General features: G+C 50.5%; 2 protein-coding genes across 6 annotated transcripts; one reads left to right on the top strand and one right to left on the bottom strand.

Annotated features, from left to right (window-relative positions):
* Window positions 1–346: 346 nt before the first annotated feature.
* Window positions 347–10,394, bottom strand: LOC104137856 (arf-GAP with dual PH domain-containing protein 1). 5 transcript variants are annotated; one of them, XM_068942558.1, is made up of 12 exons: window positions 9,742–10,394; window positions 8,625–8,786; window positions 7,362–7,492; window positions 6,329–6,420; window positions 6,164–6,246; window positions 5,345–5,457; window positions 4,336–4,482; window positions 3,813–3,896; window positions 3,394–3,456; window positions 2,796–2,867; window positions 2,048–2,279; window positions 347–1,958 (listed from the first exon to the last, which is right to left on the bottom strand). In XM_068942558.1, exons 2-12 carry the CDS (start codon window positions 8,716–8,718, stop codon window positions 1,930–1,932), a joined length of 1,140 nt encoding a protein of 379 aa, XP_068798659.1. In that variant the 5' UTR covers window positions 8,719–8,786; window positions 9,742–10,394; the 3' UTR covers window positions 347–1,929. The 5 variants fall into 5 exon arrangements, with proteins under 5 accessions (XP_068798659.1, XP_068798683.1, XP_068798670.1 ...); XM_009665204.2 differs by having other exon boundaries at window positions 658–1,958; window positions 8,625–8,811; window positions 9,742–9,823; XM_068942582.1 differs by lacking the exon at window positions 9,742–10,394 and having other exon boundaries at window positions 480–1,958; window positions 7,362–7,446; window positions 8,625–8,982.
* On the top strand, window positions 10,385–14,276 carry NOL12 (nucleolar protein 12). The gene is made up of 6 exons (XM_068942604.1): window positions 10,385–10,602; window positions 10,763–10,868; window positions 11,032–11,080; window positions 11,578–11,720; window positions 12,710–12,810; window positions 13,481–14,276. The coding sequence occupies exons 1-6, from the start codon at window positions 10,400–10,402 to the stop codon at window positions 13,650–13,652; spliced, it is 774 nt and encodes a 257-aa protein (XP_068798705.1). The 5' UTR covers window positions 10,385–10,399; the 3' UTR covers window positions 13,653–14,276.
* Window positions 14,277–17,960: the final 3,684 nt, after the last annotated feature.

The following is a 17,960-nucleotide window of genomic DNA, read 5'->3' as shown; positions in this document are numbered from 1 at the left end:
ACAGCACCAGCTTCAGCACCCCTTGCTACACAACTGGCAATGTATGGCACATGTGACATTGCATGGAGGGGTCTTCAAAGGCGGCCTCCCTTTAGGATATGGTGAGCAGATTGTTGGTCTGTCTGGGTCACTCTCTCTCCTCTTCTCCCCGGAGAAGAACTGAATATGCAGGATGTTTAAATGAGGCTTATTTTTTTACTGGACTGCCCCATTTCATCAGAACCAAAAGGGCACTTTTGGTGCCCTCAAAACAGAAGGAGATAAGCTTTGCGGCGGCCTTTAGTTTCCGGGATAGTTCATGCCTCAAACTGGGAGAGATCGACAAGCACAAAGAGAACGTACTTTTGGTTGTAAAGCTTCATTGTGCCACGGCAGCAGGATCAGTAATGCTGCTTCTTGTCCAGGAACCTCAGGTGAAAAGCTGATGCTCCCAACAGGTTATGGTGGTCCCAGCACAGACAAGGACTCCCAGAAAAGCAGAGAGGACCGTGCCTTTGTTCATTTGGCTCTTACGGGAAGATTCACAGTCAAAGTGCCCTGGGAAACGCAATGAACAGCCATGGCTCCTTGCTCTGATTGTCTGTGTCTTTTTTCCTCACGAAACAAACTCATGCCTTAGCAGTTAGCACCTCACCTCACTTAGGAAGAAAGAACTTACAATAGGATTTTTAATTCATTTCTTTAGGAACTAATTGAAATACTGGTTGCCCCATGCATTCCAGTTAGCTCCCCTTAACACACTAGATGCCTATTCTCACACTGCCTGTGTAAAACTGCAGACACGTTAGATACTGCAGTCATCAGAACTCAGCTGGTCCTTCCAGCAAGTGAAACACAGCTTTTCCAGGAGAGCTTAAAGAGGTGATCTCTAAAACATGAATCATGGGTGGATTTAGTTGCTAGGTCCAAGTGTTACTAGAAAGACATGAACATACAAACTTACCTGTTATACTATCGCATGAAAGTGTTAAAATACACAGGTCAGAATGAAAGTGCTTGGCCTTTGTCATACACTTGCCTTCTCCAGAGCAGAGACCCATGTATTACTAACTTCAGACATCAACCCTTTGGCTCCAGCAAAGTCAAAAGAGAGTCAAAAGACTGTAACAGATGTGCCACAAGCTGTTCTCTGCAGAAGCCAACTTCTCTCCATTGGTTTGACTACAGAGACTCATATTTGACAGTGGAACTTCAACGACATGAATATCCCTTGCAGTATCTTCCCTAGGCCAATTATTTCCCCTCCCACTTTTTGTTATGTGCCTGAAAACACACACAAGCTATCCACATACACATATGTATACACACACTTGGACTCTTAATCTTCTCAGTAGCAACTGGAGGAAGGTCTCTATATAAACGTCAGCTGAAGAAGCTCTCAAGCCCATGCACAGTTGTCAGAAAACATCCCTCAGGCTTAGCTGCCGAATTACATCTTTTAAGTGAGCTTTCTCAGCTACAGCTCTAACTGATCAAATATCTGGATGTTTCACTTCTCTGTCCCCAGCAGAGAAGCCATTTTGTGTAATGGAACAGTCCCTCCTAGTCCAGCCACTGCAACCATCTGGGCCTTAGCTCCAGCCAGGTGGCTGTTTTCTTGCATAAGTTAGGTGGCTCTCCGCAGTTTCATGCAGATGTGACATCAGGTCCCATGTCCAACAAAGTGCCTGCCAGCATGCAGTCAGATCACAGAAATTCAACAGTGACCAGTTGCACTGAGGGTTCAGTCTTACAAAGTCTCGCATTGGAAAGGAAGCAGCTTAATCATGCCCCCAGACCAAAGTGGTTTGTCTATGGAAAACAAAGTGCTTCAAAGGGCGGGTTGTAAGAGCATTGTGTTTCTCTGACGTGCGTCTCCTCACCTCTCCTGACACCCCACCCAACAGCATCAGGCAGAGTGGAGTCATAGCTGGGTTCTCACATGGCTTCCTAGGATTTAACCTTGAAGTAGGCTTCAACTGTAGTGAAGGGAAAAGTTGGTGTATTAGGACATTACTCTGAATTTGAGGGGGAGGAGGGGAAGGAAATAGCACCTCCAAGCACTTACTTGCATATTCCTGTGGTATCATGGGCTGGTTGATGACGCTAGTGAAGGCTGCTATCCAGTCCAGCTGGTCAGTCTCTGTCTCACAGGTGAAGAGGTACTCCCGGTCAGGGGTGACAATGGTGAGGCCATAGCGCCAAGAGAAGTTGCCCTGTGTACCCGAAGGCAATCCCTTCTGGACGCTATAGCCATTCTCTCTGCTGCCCACAAACACTTCGCCCTTAGCAAATGCATCCTGCATATCAGAAGGGAAAGAGAGGGACTAACTGAATCCCAGAAGGACCAGGTAATAAGAGCACTGCACTAAAGGGCAGGAGGTGAATGGATGAGGACGAGGGACGTAGCAGCAAAAGATGAAGATGGTCCAGGGATTCAAAACAGCAGAGAGATTATGCTCAAAAGGCAGTGACTGAAAAGAAAATTAAGGGCACAGATCTCAAGAGGCCTGTGAGAGGAACTGCTCCTCTTGTCTCTCCATGTCACCCTCCATGTCACTCTCCTCCCCACCACCACCTTGACATAGCTGCCCTCCCTGTTCCCATTGTTTGCCGGCAGTGAAACAAACACAGAAAGTGTGGGATGAACTAAGTGGGAGGAAAAGGGGAAGACTTAAAGTCCATTCAGAGCAGTGAGGGAACCTGCAAGCCTCCCTTGCTCCAGAGCAAAGCAAAGCAGCAGAGACTCTGGCTGCACTTTGACCCTGCCCACAGCACTGTTGCCTCCACTGCCAGTGGTCAGATTTCCCCCTCACCAAAGGGTCCTTGAAGTACATGAGCCTGCGGTGATCCAGCGTGAACCAGCGCCTCTTAAAAGCCTCTTTCTGCTGTGAAGGGAAGAGGTGACATATATAAGGGGACAGTGCCCTCTGCTGCGAGCAGGGTGAACGGATACCCCAAATTCATCCCAACCATTTCAATTAAGCCCCTGCCTCAGAAGAACCTTCGCCTCAGCCCTTCTGAGCTGAGAGTGGGGATCGGTAACTGTTTCTTCGGTCCCAAGTGTTGCACCCAACTCTTGGACTTCTATGAAGGACCCCAGAATTCAGACAGGAAAAATCTAGACTCTAAATACATGTAAAGTCACATGCACACAGATACATGCAGAGGGATCTGTTGTTCCAGGAGAAAAAAGGGACTCTGGCTTCACTCTGCTTTCACATGCAACCTTCCCCTTCCTTTTAATTCCCCCTCCCTTAGTGCACACACACTGTTCCCATGGGTCTCTAATGAGTGCGTGTGTGCTGGGGTCGGGGGGAGAGATGTGGAAACAGCAGCAGAGCACTGAAATAAGGAAGGTCAGTGTCTCTCTGGCACCTCCCTGTTAGATTTTCTCCTCGTACAGCAGCTTACCTTGGGACCAGTCTTCTCCATGTATCCCTCTTTCAGGAAATTTCTTGTTAGCCGGCTTTTAAGCTGCAAAAAAGGAAATAGTAGCTTTCTCTTAGCCACGTTTCTTTGTCATTAACTTTGTCCCCTCGGTTTGGCTCAGCTGCTCTTCCCCACACTTCCTTCTAGAATTCCCCCCTTTTAAATTCATGTTTCCTGAGCTGCCTAGCCAGGAGTCACTTCTGTCACTAAAGCCCCCAGAAATAACAGAGAATGGCTGTTCTATGGCCATCACAGAGCCCTGTAAGCACATTTTCTCCTGCCTTTACCTAAGCGCTGTTAATTTCCACTTCCGTACCTCGGGATCTAATAGTAAACTAACGGGTATCACAGTAAGTGAGTACCAGCAGGAGACTCAGCACTAATCTCTGTTGCTGCCTTACCTCATTATCACTGGCTATGGGAAATGCTACTTTCAGATAATGGAACTGCACAGAGCGAATGGCATTGAACCAGTCCACTACTTCCTAAGAAAGAAACAGCACAGGACAGAAAGATTACCTAGAGCAACAGTCAGCAATGCAAATTCACCTAGCTGTACCCATTCCAACACTAACTACAAACACAGGCAGCTCTCCCTTCCCTGGCCCTACAGCATCTTCCTCACACACACACCAAACATGTCTGCCCCATTCCCCACAAACACTGCCAGCACCTCAACCCATCTTCTACAGCAGCTTCTCCCACACAAACCCACGCAGTGCTCCTGCCCTGCTCCCTGCAGCAAATCTCTCTCACAGACACACAAACACAGAGCCAAAACTCCCACCCTGTTACCTACAGCAGCTCATACACACACACCTCATCCTGCCCATGCCTCAGACTATTTAATACCAGTAGCTTCTCAAGTATTCATATAAAGGATCTCAATTGCTTTGCATAGTGTTTCATGCTAAAACTAGATACCTTTCCATTTTCATGGTAGACAAATATATTACGGGTCTTGTTGTCCTTGAGATAGGTGATCTGCAGGCCATTGGGGTTTCCAATCTTCACTGGCTGGAACGTAGCATTGATGACATCTATTTTGATAATGACTTTGGGTTCTTTGGCCTGAGAACAGAAGTGGCATTCGTCATATATGAAGAATCCTGGTGGGAAAGGGACCTAAGCTACTGAGTTAGCGGGGTAAGGCAGGGTCAGAGTGTTTTAAAACGTATAACTGCCCCTTCCTATCAAAACTGCTGCAGCCCACACCCACTTCATGGCATGGTATACTCACGACCAAACAGTGGCTCAGCCCCTCCAATTTAGATTTGAGCTGCACCCACTCTGGAACTGCCACTGAGACACAAAGAGCGCATATAATGTTACAGCTTAACCAGTCTAAAGGCTAATTGACTCCAAAAGGAAAGATCCCACTCCTGCTCCTCTCTACCCAAAGCCATTCTCTCCCTTGCAACAGTAAACTAGGACTTGTCCCATTCAGTTCAGGGAGATAAGTTAGCAGAAAAGTAGCACTACCCAAAACAAACCAACCAAAGAACATTTTCTGCCAACCAGCTCCAGAGGAGTCAGGTCAGCTGTTAGGCTGGTGCCAGGGAAGGGGCAGGATTACGGTCAGGATAAGGACGGAGCGAAAGAGCAGCCCTCTTATCAGCAGTGAGCTTATCTGTATCTCAGACCTGTGCCCTGAGATTCATTGGTGAGACAAGAAAAGGGGAGTCTAACAGGAGTGATAATCCTTCCCATCATCAGCAAAGACACTGTTTAAAGGGAAGGGTGTAGGGAAGCACAAAGAGAGGACATGGGAGAAATGTCACCCTGACAATAGGAAAGGGGCCCCTCTCCTCAGTGACATGGTTCCTCTGTTATCATCCCTGGTCAGGAATGAGCAAGGGATTTTCAGAAACACGTGTAGGAGAAAGGTCTCCATGACTCCAGTGCCCTAGGTGGAGTTGACCACCATACTCACATCCTGCTTGGTGAAATACTTCAGAGATCCCTCTCTCTCAGACAAGAGGAACTTGCGGGGTAGGAACTGCCCGTTGTCTCGTCCTCTCTTCCAGAGGATGCCTTCCTTCACTCCTAGGAGGAGAAAGGCCAGTTTTAAGAGCATTCTCCCACAGTTACAGTAGGTAGGTGAGAGCTGCATGCAGCAGCTTATAAAGTGTTGCTGGGAACAGACGCCTGAGAAGGGGAGATCTCCCCTCTCACTTGCAATAGAGGGTGGTGGTGTTCTTGGGTTTGCAGCCCAGATCCCTGGTCACCAAAAGGCATTCCCAAACGCTTCCCATCTCCTGGACAGGCTCCTGCTACTGCCTCTGACATTAAGAGCTGTCTCTCCCTACGGACACCACAGCCTTGGCCCACGCAGAAAGCTGGCATGGGACCGGAACTCTTCCCACTTGACTTTGCAAGCCCCTGGGTTCCAGCACTTTCTCTTGCAGTGCTGGCAATGGCATTTCAAAGACAAATGCTGTGGCTTGGTGCGGGTGGCATGCAACAGGACAGAACTTCCTTTCTGCAGAGGTCTGGCTCTACCAGCAGCGAATGCCTTTGAATAGTGCCAACTGGTAATGCCAGGCTTGGAAGCACCTCATGGCAATACCAACCTACACTGCCCACAATTTAAACTTCCCCACAACAATGCCCTTTAAGTACCAGACAGGTTCTCAAGAGTACTGGTTGTGGGATTTGCGACACTGGCACTATGAGCTTTCTCCTCCTGCTGCTCAAAAGCTTCCAGTGAAGGAAACAAGGAGGACATTTTGAAGCTGTGCTTTGCTCTTACCATCAGAGTATGGCAGCTGTTTTCCTGGCTCAGTGAATTCTTTGCGTTCATATTTGGCCCGTATCCACTGCTCTCTCAGCACTCTAGGGAGAAACACGACAGGTAGCTCAGACACAAACTACAGGAACTGCCCTTCCCCCTTTTCTTTTATATACAGCAACTTACTGGCAGTCATTGTAGGTTGGCTGGTAATAGTAAATAGGGATGTGAGCTTCGTATGTGGCTTTAGTCACAGCATTCCCATGCTGGGCCAGGAACTGTAAAGTTAGACAGAGCGTTAGTGCTTTCCCTTTGATGCAGACTCATGTTGAGCCTTTTTTTCCCTGATATATGAGAGGGCAGATATGCATTGAGCCATAACGGACCGCTCTCTTTCCCCTCCACTGCAACATCCCAGTGAAGTTTGGCCAAAGAAATGTGGGTCTCAAAGGTCTTGTCTACCCTCAGAAGTTACACTGATTGCACCTGAACCAAGAGAATGCCTTAAATATCACTTTCATGGGGTTGAGCGCATGCACATTTAGTGGATTTCCTGCAATACCCCACATCTCCAGAAAGACTGTGTTCAAACACAGCACCACAATGCCTTTTGGCAAGACATTTTGGGAACACATTCCAAAGCTCTCAGCACCTCTCCAAAGCCAGTGAGATACAGATTATTTTGTTCAGCCCTTTGGGAGACTTTGTCATACCCCTAGTATGACTTTGTCATACCCCTAGTAGGGTTGGGGGGGGGGGGGGACGTGTAGCAGGGAGAACTCAAGTCCCCATAAATGCCATTATCCCCAGGGGATCACATTAAACCTGGAAACTCTTCTTGGAGCATGGAATTGTCCAAGATTTTCCCCTTGCACTGCTGAAATTAAGAGGAGAAGTTGAGACTGGGTGATGCTGGCAAATGGGTAACGTGAAGCAATGAGGACCTTTGGGACTTGACAAGATACACTGCAAGATCTCTGCCCCAGCCATGAAGTAATGGGACATGGGGCAACACACAAGGCAACTGCATCCTCCCTCCCCCAGGGGGTTATGGGGAATTATCCTCACTTGAGTATTCAGAGCACAACTAGTAGTCCCGGGACAGTTTACCGGATCAAATCTCCAACTGTGTGAGGCCCAAGGCCTGATTTTCCCAGGACACATTAGTGTATGCCTAGCCCCAACCCATCTGACATACCAATGAGAATAAAGATCTCACCTGCACCTGAGCGTCATCCCAGTGGTCCATCTTCAGAGATTTGACTTTGCTGATGCTAGGGATGTTGCGATGAATTCCTGAGCAGCTGAGGCATATAAAGACACCCAAAGTAGAAGATGCCCAGTCAGGATCTGACGGTATAAAAAAGTGTATCACTAGCAGTGGCAAAGTTTCATGGGAGATATGCCTCTACTATCAAGAAACAGAGAGCTGGGTGAACACTCTTTCATCTGGGCTGATTATTTATCACCCACAGTACAGATGCCAGTCTGGAAAAAGCATAGCTGTTACTGCCTTGTTCCCCCTGCTTCAACTATTTAATCTGAAATCTCTTTTGACTTGAACCCTGACAAATTCCAAAACACTCTGCAGACTCCCTTTGTGTAAAGAATCATCCAAGATCAAAATGCAACCACCTCTGGGAGAAGATTCCAGGAGCTGTTTAGTGCAGCACAGCAAACCCACAACAGTATTTAGCTCAGGAAGTAGAAAGCAACCTTGAATCCAAAATTCTCCAGGGTGAATTTAAGAAGGTAAGATGGTATTAATTAGCCCAATTTTCATTTGTTCTGGGTGGTACAGTCCACATGCCCCTGTTGGGAGGAGTGTGATGGGCATTTTTACAGCTTTTGTAGAACCTCAAATTGATAGCCTTTCGGGAAGGCAAGCCCTTTAGTGAAACAAATCTCGGGGTGGGGGGGGGCCCGTGGCAAGTTGTCAGTTCAGAGCTGAGTCACAGAGGACACAATGCCCTTTTGAATCATGTCTTCTTTCTGGAGCAGCTACAATTTTGTTGGGAGCTTTCCTGTCCGGTCCTGGCTGGGCCTGACCCTGATTTGTATTTGAGATTTTTATGCAATTACAGCCCACAGTGCTGCGGTTGCACAGCCCCTGCTCATCTGGCATTACAGTGTTCCTGTCCTTCTTCCCTCCAGCACTGTAGCAGCACCTCCTTCCTCCCACCTTCCTAACTCATCCCCAGAGGACACTAATATCCAGACAAAGCAATGGCTCTCCTGTCCCTCCACCCCGGGGTCCTCCGTAGTCCAGACAACCTGCACTAAACCACACCATGACATGCTGCAGTGCTACACGCAGTTTCCAACAACCGCACTTCAGCATTGCCCCTGCTCCTGTTCGCTGTCTTCCTCCACAGGTTGCCTCAAGGCCTCAAATGGGCCAAAACTGTCACTGGAAACCGGCCCCCGCTCTCCGCTTCTGACTCTTCCTCCAACAGCATTTTCCCAGCCCTTGGGCACTCACCTGGCTTCCCACAGTCTGCGCACAGAGAGTTTTCTGCTCTTCTCCACACCTCCTTTAGGGCTTTCACACTCTTGTCGTTGCCTCCAGTCATCATGTTCAAATGGTACCCCTCTGGGCAGGGCCAGGCCAGGCCAAAAGGGCAGCTACCTGTGTCTTCTGCACCTGCAATGCAACCCACTGGGTTGCCCTGGGGAGAAAGGGCCACCAGACAGCTAGAAGTTTTTGCAGAAGGAGGGAAGGTGGGAGAAGCCGTAAGGTTAATCAAAAGACTACGAAAGCCTGACAGAGTGCCTGACTGGCAGAGCGCAGCCAGGGGCGAAGAGGCTAGCGGCCGAAGTGCACCCAGACTGCGAGAGAGGAGGAGGAGGAGGAGGAGGAGGAGGAGGCCTTCCCATGGGCGTGGAGGGAAGTGCAGCAATTAACCACAGAACTGGTTTTTCCGCATTTCTGCTGGTGAGAGGACAGACCAGGAAAAGAGTGCTAGCAGCAAGCGGGCTGATAAAGCGCTAAGGCGGCCCAGGACTAGCAACGACCAGGCCGTGTCAGAACTCGTCACGCTCTGTGGGCTGGGGTTGGTTTTGTCACTGCCCACAGCACCTCAGGAGCTTCCACCGAAGTCAGCAGGCTACAACGTAAGCATGACACCCATTTTTAAGACAAGGACCAGAGGGCAAGAAAAGGTTCAGGAGTTCAGCCAGTCACTCAAGTGAGTAGCGAACCTGGGAGTCCTGACACCCCCAGCAACCCGTGCTAGTACCTCTCTCTACCATCAGCTACAGAAACCGCAGCTGTTTGGAGAGGTCTGACGTCCCAGAAGCTCAGCATCACACCCATCCCCATGCTTGCCCTCCCGGACTAAGAGGAGGCAGCACAGCTGCCACTGACACCAAACACAATGACTGACAATTCCTTAAATTAAAGCCCCAGACCTTTATCAGAAAGATATGGACGTGAACTATTCAGAGGAGCGGCAGAGTGGGTCTCATGGCCACGACCCCAGTGCCCTGCTGGCTGTACAAGACAGAGCATGTAAGACCTTGTAAACACCTCTGCGGGGAGCAAGCTGCAAAGGCGCATGAGCTGGAGGCACCATGGCTTGAAGAAACCTGCCGCTCACCTCAGGCTGGATGCCAGGGCTCTGGCTAGATGCCGGGACACAGATACCACCCAGGTCTGTGGCAGCAGCTTCTCTCTTCAAGCTCCAGCAGGGTGGAAGAAAACGTGCCAGAAGCGGGCAAGGGGCATGCTGGAGGGATGCACAGAGGTCCCTGCCATGCGTGCAGGGCAAGGAGAGGACCAGACCCCCTCTTCTGCTCTTTCAAACGACTGTAGGCCACCAGGCAGCCCTGCGAGGGAGCTCATCACCTCCCCGCACGCGAGTGCTCCCTCGCTGGAGCCAGCCTGGGCTAGGGCCTGCACGAGGCTCCTCGCTCCAGGCTCTGCCAAAGCTCCGGCGAGCGAGCAGCAGCAGAGCCGTCGCGCCTCTCCGTAACCAGAGCCAGCGTTCGGCCCAGGCGGCCACTGCCACCATGGCCGGCCTTCGTCTCCATCTCCACAGCGACACCTCTGTGGCACCGCTTGGGGGACGGCGGGAAACAGCCTGGGCCGCTCTGCCCCCTCTCTTAAACCAGCTCTGCTTGCAACGGCCAAAAGCCAAGGCGGCGCCCAGGCCTTTCAGCCGGGGTATCGCGGGAGCCCGGCTCCTTCCGCCACACACCGCGGACTGCGGCTCGCAGCCGCATGGCGGCGGGCAGCGCCGCTGCGGGCGGCACAAAATGGCGGGCGGGGCCCGGGCCGAGCCCCTCCCGGCGCGGTACCGCCTGGCGGGGGCCGGGCCGGGCCGAGGCGGGCGGCGGAAGGGGCGGGCGGGCGGCAACGCGGCGCCGCGGCGTGGAGCAGCCATGGGCCGCAAGAAGAAGAAGGGGGCGAGCGGCGCGGCGGCGCGGCTGGTGGTGACTTTCGATGAGGAGCGGCGGAGGTGGGGACGGGCCGGGCGGGACCTGATGGCGGGCGGCTGCCCGGGGGGATCCGGGGGGGTCCAGGCCGTGGGGGGGCGGTGGAAAGCCTCCCCCCCCCAGCCGCCGGCGGTGCTGAAAGTCCCCCCCCCGCCCCCCGGGGGGCTTTTCCTCTGCTTCCAGGGAGTATCTGACCGGCTTCCACAAGCGGAAGGTGGAGCGGCGGAAGGTGGCCCTGGAGGAGATCAGGCGCAAGCTGAAGGAGGAGCAGAGGAAGATGAAGGAGGAGGTACTTTCCCCCCGGCCGGGGGGCTGAGAGGGGTGAGGCCGTGGGGCAGGCCCGTCGGGGGTTTGGGGGCTCCCCCGGCTCGCTCGCTCGCAGGGTCATCGCGGGTGGAGGAGCTGGGAGGCGGTCGGCAGAGGCGCTGCAGTGACCCGTTTCCGTCCTTCAGCGGCACAAGGAGTACCTGAAGATGCTGAGTGAGAGAGAAGAGGCGCTCGGTACGTGTTACTTGCCTCGTCGCAGCCGGGTGGATGTGCGAGGAGTCCAAAGTTTGTGAGAAACGGGAGAGGGGCCGAACGGGCTGGGAGTGTCGTGATCTGTCACGCAGAGACCCTGCCTGGGGGGTCGGAGAGGGAGCAGAGGCGCTCGCCCAGCCCGGCAGGGCTCGCTCCATCGTGTCTCCCTGAGAAGCGGGGTAGCAATCGGCGTGGTGGGCTGAAAGTGAACCCCTCGGCCCCTGGTCCCTAGTCAGAAGGGGAATTGGGCATGTTACGAAGAAGGGAACAAACGGGATGACATCTCCAAACTGTTACAGATTCTCTTCTGCTGGGGAAGGTGTTTGCTTTCCATGCTTGCAGTGCTGGTGTTTCAGCCTCTCCACCCCTGCATGCAAAGACTGGGTCTCCTTCCCCCAACGCGGCAATGTAGGAATGAGTGTAAGCGTAGCTTGTGAAAGGCTAGGTGCTTTGTAGCGTGGGATTTCTCGCCTCCGCAGATGAAGCCGATGAACTGGAGCACTTGGTGACGTCGCGGACGGAGTCTGTGAACATCGACCACCCAAACCACATTGTAACAGTGACCACCATCAGTGACTTGGATCTCTCAGGTGCACGCCAGCTGGGACTGACCACCGCTGAGGTACAGCCTCTTACTGCTTCTCTGGTTATATCAGTCTTGAGCGTTCTTGCGGCTGGCTAAGTAGGGCTGATGCTCCATGATTATGTCAATAGATTTGTAGCTGCCTGGGAGCAAGGCTGAAAAGGGAAACTCACAATTTGTGCATTCCTTCCCAAGGTATCTTGGGGCTCTAAAGAGGAGGAAATGCCCTGCGTGAAGGGCTCATTCCAAACCTCCCTGGAATCCTTTGCTATTTCTCTTTGATGTAATGTTAGTGGAAGAGGCAGCAGGGCTGGATGGGGAGAACATGGTATTTTCAAAGCAGGTACAATACAAGCAGTGAGAATGCAGGCTTTGCTGCATGGATTGTCCTTGACCCTTTGCCTCTGTGCTGTCCAGGAATAATTGCTACTAGGGTGAAGAATTTTTCTGTCTGTATTCCTCTGCTTGGACCACAAATAAGGAAACCATTCAGTTCTGGTTATGTTACTTTATATTTCAGAACAGAATTTAACTGAGCTGTCATATTAGTTTCACAGAGGCTTTCATGCACTAGTTGACTTAAATCCTTCTGGTCTTTATGAGTTGAGGATTTGAGCTCTTTGGGGAAGTGTTCATGTTGGGCAGTTAACCTTTTAAATTTTTAAGGGCATCTTCTAATCTAAAAATCTACTTAAAGAGGTTCTGGTAGTAACTGAAAAACAGAAATAACATGTTCAGTTCATAGTTCAGACTTGAATTGCATAGCCACTAAGATCCCGCTGAAGAGCTGAATCTTAGAGTGGGTTAATGTATTCCTTGCTGGCTGTCCCTTTTTTGAAGGGCTGTGGTACGAAATCTTGAGACCTGGACGGTAAGGGATGTGGAGGATTTAAAGAAGTTTGTCCATAATTAGATGTTTCACAAAGCAGGATGAAACCAGGAAGGCAGTAGAAACACTTGATTTACCAGATACTGCTGCTTGTTTTAATGTGTCTATGTGCTTTTTTTTTTTTTGGTTCCTTTCTAAGGGAAAAGGTATCGGATCAGAAGGAGAGAAGGGGGAAGAGGTGGTGAACAAGCCCACAAGAACAGTTCCCAAGAAGTCCAGAAATCCCTTCCTGTCTGAAAAGTATGTATAAACTTCTTCAACACTTTGCTACCAGGTTTTGGGAGCTGTTCGGAAGCATCTCACCCAACCTGCGTTCCCAGCATAGCTGTGTGGGGACAGGGAGAGGATGCTGTACTTCCTGGTTGACTGTGGATAGGAGCCAGCAGAGGGCACTTGCAGAGCATGAGCCTGGCTGGAACACTCAATTCCCAGCCTAGAGTCCCAGCTAGCTGCCGGGCTTCCTATTTTATTGATTCCTGGTGACAGCAGCAGGAAGATGCTGCTGCATTGCAGGGCAGACTTTGCCCCGAGTTATGAACTCCGTCCTTCTGTGGATATTGCAGGGTGTTTCTCTGGGATGTAGGTAAAAAGACTCTAAAGCTTAAAGCTCTTGGATTCCCCACGTTTTTCACTATCAGCTGCTTTTGTGGTACAGGGAATTATTTAATTCTGTGGTGGCTGGACTGCCCATTGCTCTAAGAGTGCGTTTTGGTTGTTACTGCACAATGTGGACCTACAAGCTTTTTGTCTCGTCAGGATGATGCCCGACATGGTGCGGTTCTCCAGAAGTTGGTAGATGCTAGTATCTGTTTCTGCTGGGCCATGCAGGGCTGTCCTGCTGTTGTGGTGGTGTCACCTTGCTTCTGCAGATTTTGGTCCTCAGGCATTTCTTTCTTTCTGCCCTGCACAGGATCTCATCACTCACTGCCTCACTGCACATGCACAGCCGGAAAAAAACAAAAGGAAAGAGACCGCAACGTGGGCAAGGCCCACGCAAGAAAATCCAGAAACCCAGCACAAGGCGAACCACTAAGACTCAGCGCCGGAGACTGACTGGCAAAACAGGGCGCGACCAAGATTAAGGGAAGAACTAGTGCTTGGACCAGCAGCTGGGACAGCTTCTGCCTCTGGCCAGCTGCTCCTTGTGGCCCATTTGTCATGAGCAAGGGCCTTGTTTACTTGACTTTCTGACCAGCGATGAGTCTAGCTTAGCTGTCCTCTCACCTCCAAGTCTGAGCACTGGCCAGGGTCGCTGGACACTCTTCCCATTTATTTCTGCAGTGATCTACAACTGAGTGTTTGGGTGCTGTGGAATCTCTCAAAACTTCTGCTGAGGGTCAGGCTATGAACTCAGTAAGATTCTCTATTTAGCATGAAATAAAGGGGGTTCCTGTCCCTGAACCTCCCTTCCAGAGCTGATACTTGGCTTTATTAAAGGAGAGGATGTAGGGTTGAGTTCAACAAACAAATCATCAGGGAAAGTTATGAGATGAGCAAGAGCTCTGCTTCCACTTCTGCACAGTGCCCCAGTGTTTCATGGAAGCAAGGTATCATCTTGTCTCATTTTTTTTCCCCAGTGCCACACCTGAGTGAAGGGATGCTTGCATTTTTCTTTTTCTTTTTTTTTTTTTTTTTAATTTTTAAGATACCTATCCCAGGTGAAATTTGGTAACTTTGAGTAAATTTTTATAAAGTCATTTTGCTAAGAGCATGTGTGCTTTTTCTGGAATGGAACAGCAACAGTGCTAATGCCAATATCAGCTGGGAAGAGGGGAGACCGTTCCTTTTGCTTAAAGGATCTTGAAATCCACTGGTGCTCTGGAAAGAGAATAGCTAGGAGCTATTTCTGCAGTATATAGAACTAGCCAGAGCAGGAATGGCTCATTTCTTTGTCTGCTGAATGTGCTGATCTTAGTTCTGATAGCTCAGAGGAGTATGAAATCCCCTAACGCCCTTACTGCATGTGTGGTCCTCTCCATGATGGGAATGACAGAGGCTGCCCTTCATCTCAGGGCTGTTGCAGTGATGAGCAGTTGCCTTTCTTCTTGGAACCTCAGGACATGTGTTTTAGCAGGGATGCTTCCAGCAGGAAAGAACTGCTTGCACAGTTGGAGTTGAGGAATGCCAGTGGCAAAACTGGGAGCAAATTCTTTAGGGAAACTAGGAGACTGAGCCTAGGCAGCATGCTCACCTGTTCCCTGCAGTATCTGTAGGAAATGGTGTCCATTGTGCCTCTGTCAGCTCTTCACCCAGCAGTCTTCCCTGGACAAGGCCTCCTCCCGTGCTGCATGTGTACCATGGAAGAAATAACAAAGGGAAAAATGGCCCATGTAGCCAAATTCCACACCAGAAAATTGGAAACTCGGCACTGCGTGGGTGAGTAGGCTTCCTCATGCCTGAACCTGTAGGGGAGAGTAACCAGTGCCTGAGGCTTCATGGAAGAACTTCAGAGCACTGATGATAGCCAGCCACCTCTAAAGCAAGTGGAGTGTAATGCCATCAGCCTGCCATGCCTTGTCCTCTGTGTGTGTTGGGAGGAAGGGTATAATCTCAGCCGTTTCAGCAGCTACACTATTTCCACTGGAGCATCTTCCTCTGGAGGGAGCTATGTGATCCAGATAAGTGCAGTAAGGAGTGAGGCACTGCGGTACTTTCTGGCATTGCTTCCTCCTCAGAAGAATGTAAACAGCAGGGAAGGAGATTCTTTTACCTTGTGTGGTGCCCTGAGTACTCGGACTCTGCATGTCCCAGCCTGGGCTGAGACTGGGAGCTTTCTGTCACTAATGCAGAATAGCCTTGGTCACATCATGGGTATGCAGCATGTGTGGTTGCCTTATCTCCAGAATAGGTGTGGATGGCTTCTCCTACGCTGATAGAACCCACTCCAGAAAGCTCTTGGGGTTTAATGTGCTACTTTACCAGTTTTCTTGGCTTCTCTTGGGGCCCTTCAAAGCTGCAGTAATACAACTTGGGGGCAAGACTGAAAGAGTCTAGTGCTGGAATTGAGTCTCATCCTAGGTATGTGTCCAGGAGAGGTCATATGTGGAGTACAAAGCATTTCTTATTCTCATTTGAAAATTACATGCTATAGGGCTATTCTCAGGCCGTTGGGTTTTAGAGGTATATAGGGAGGGAAGGAGAAGCAAGTTCTACTTGGAGTGATGCACCATGCAAAGGGGACTGTGGTTCGAGACTGGAGGACACTGTGTGACACGCTCGCTTGGGGAAGGCTGTGTTGTCAGTTTTAATGGACAATAAAAAGAAGCTGCAGAGGCAGGTCTGGAGGAACCAGACAATTTGGTTGGGTCAGTTCAACACTAGGACAGCAGTAGGTCTATGTTCTACAGCAGCTTTCCCTTCTCCCCCCGACATTGTGCTTTACAGAGTGACAGTAGGCAGATTGTGACTTAAATTTATCCCTGCCCCAGGAGTTTGCTGTAGAACTGGAATGGCCATTTGCAAGGAAGTCCACAGTTCATGTATTTTTTTACAACTGTAAAATCTGCTGAAACGTAGAGTATGAACTTGGAGTTGGGTTGCCTTCCTGATCCTGTCGGAGGCCTGAAATGGTAGCTGAGACTATCTTCAGTGTTGATTTTTGTTATTTTGCTGCCAATTGATTTAGAAGAATCACTCTTCTAGTTTGCTTTTTCCTTGGCCCTTGTAACTTCTGAGTCTTTCTCAAGTGTCAGTTAAAACAATTAACAGCCTCTCTTCCACGCTCTGAAAACTCCCAGTCCCTGCTGGAAGTTGTGTTTTCACGTTTAAGGAGAAGGAGGGAGGGAGGGAGGATGAAAAAAAAAAACATATGGAAAAAGTGAAATCAGAACTGTTAAATCCTGTGTGGAGTTAACAATCAGTATTGCTCACCCCGTTATTGATTTCTCCATTTGATTGATTAAAGCTTTATTTTGTAATGTAAATCACTGACTCAAAGACATCAGGCTAGCATTGTTATGCACAGCGTTTGGAATTGGGCTACCCCAGAATATATTGGATCAAGGATATAAGTTTCCATGTGCAGATATTAGTGCATGAAGTATTTGCTGGACCCATCACAGTTCATACCAGGCTGTGGCTTTAAATTCTGGTTATATGATTTGTTGTCCCTGCCTGTTTTCAAGACAGATTTGGGATTTGAGCTTTGTTGTTGGTTTTCCCTCAGCTTTTCACGAACAGGTTCCAGCTACTCAGGAAGAAGCTGCTTCCAAATATAACATACCTGCAGAAATCAGCGTGCCTGTGCAGCCTCTCCTCTGAAAAGGAAAAGCAGGGACCAGCAGCTCCATACGTGCCCCTGTGCTCCCCCATCCTCAGCCTGTGCACACACTCAGCTTCATGCTTGGCTCTGCAGATAGGCCACTACGGGCACCTGTGTTTTATTTGCGCTTGTGCCTAAGGGCTTGCACAGAGACATGCCGGGGGAAGGCTTTGACATGGGCTGCTACATTCAGGTTTCCATGCTTGATGGATTTTGCTGGCTAGACTGCAGTTCTGCTCACATGCACACACACAAAAATATAGTTGGGATTACAAAGGATCAGAACCTGACTGGGAGCCAAAAAGGTCAGACAGTTGTGGAAAAATAGGAGCACAGTGCAAACTAGATATAGTAGCAGCAAAAGCATGAGCTATGCAGTAATCGAGGCTATACCCAGTACAGTCCTGCTACTGTTTCCAGCTTTGCATTTCAGGAAGGACGTGAGGGAGTAAGTTAATGGGAGAGTTGCAAGAGCTGTTGGAGACTAACAGAATAACTGGGGTGGTTTGGGAGAGACAGGGCTGAAGAGTGGACTGTGAACCACCTTCACTTGGTAAGCACCAACAGCTTTTTCTTTTGAATGCTCACCAGAACCAGGAAGAGGAGTAAATTGAGTTGTAGCAGGAGCAGCTGAGCACAGCTGTTAACCTTTCCCTAGGACTGCTGAGGTCCAGGCAGGACTTGTGCTTAGCAGGGTGAAGCCCACATTAGACGCACCCCTCCGGGGCGCGTTTTGGGTAGCGATGACCTTACTGCGATGGAGCCGAGGTGTGAGTGTGGTGGCCGCAGGAGCTGCCGGGGGCCTGGCAGCGTTTGGAGGGGGTCCAGCCGAAGGGGAGGGCGGGAGGGAAGGGGCCGGGGCGTGGGGCTGCAGCCCGGTACCCTCTCGCCGGGCCGGGGCCGCTCCCGGTCGATCGGCCGCCCGCTGCCACCGACACGTGGGTGCTCGCACACATGGGCGCCGCCGGCAGCCACTCAAGAGGGCGATATTCAAATCGCTGCTCGGGGGCAGCCAATGAGGGAGGCGGGGGCGTGGCCTCGCGCCCCGCGGTTCCCACGGCGAGCTTGATTCACCGGGGAGCTCGGCGGGCGGCGAGGTGCTAGGAGTTGCTGGCAGGTGGAGGTACTG

Source organism: Struthio camelus, chromosome 1, assembly GCF_040807025.1.
Source record: "Struthio camelus isolate bStrCam1 chromosome 1, bStrCam1.hap1, whole genome shotgun sequence".
In the NCBI taxonomy this organism is placed as follows: Eukaryota; Metazoa; Chordata; class Aves; order Struthioniformes; family Struthionidae; genus Struthio; species Struthio camelus.
This window is presented reverse-complemented; position numbering and strand designations above follow the sequence as displayed.

Excerpts from the sequence above, each read along its gene's own strand:
- NOL12 (XM_068942604.1), top strand. The coding sequence starts at position 10,400 with ATGGCGGGCGGGGCCCGGGCCGAGCCCCTCCCGGCGCGGTACCGCCTG. Across the intron at positions 10,603-10,762 it reads TTCGATGAGGAGCGGCGGAG|GGAGTATCTGACCGGCTTCC; the intron begins GTGGGGACGGGC and ends CTCTGCTTCCAG. Across the intron at positions 11,081-11,577 it reads TGAGAGAGAAGAGGCGCTCG|ATGAAGCCGATGAACTGGAG; the intron begins GTACGTGTTACT and ends TCGCCTCCGCAG.
- LOC104137856 (XM_068942558.1), bottom strand. The coding sequence starts at position 8,718 with ATGATGACTGGAGGCAACGACAAGAGTGTGAAAGCCCTAAAGGAGGTG. Across the intron at positions 2,280-2,795 it reads TGTACTTCAAGGACCCTTTG|GATGCATTTGCTAAGGGCGA; the intron begins GTGAGGGGGAAA and ends TCTGATATGCAG. Across the intron at positions 1,959-2,047 it reads GATACCACAGGAATATGCAA|TTGAAGCCTACTTCAAGGTT; the intron begins GTAAGTGCTTGG and ends CCTTCACTACAG.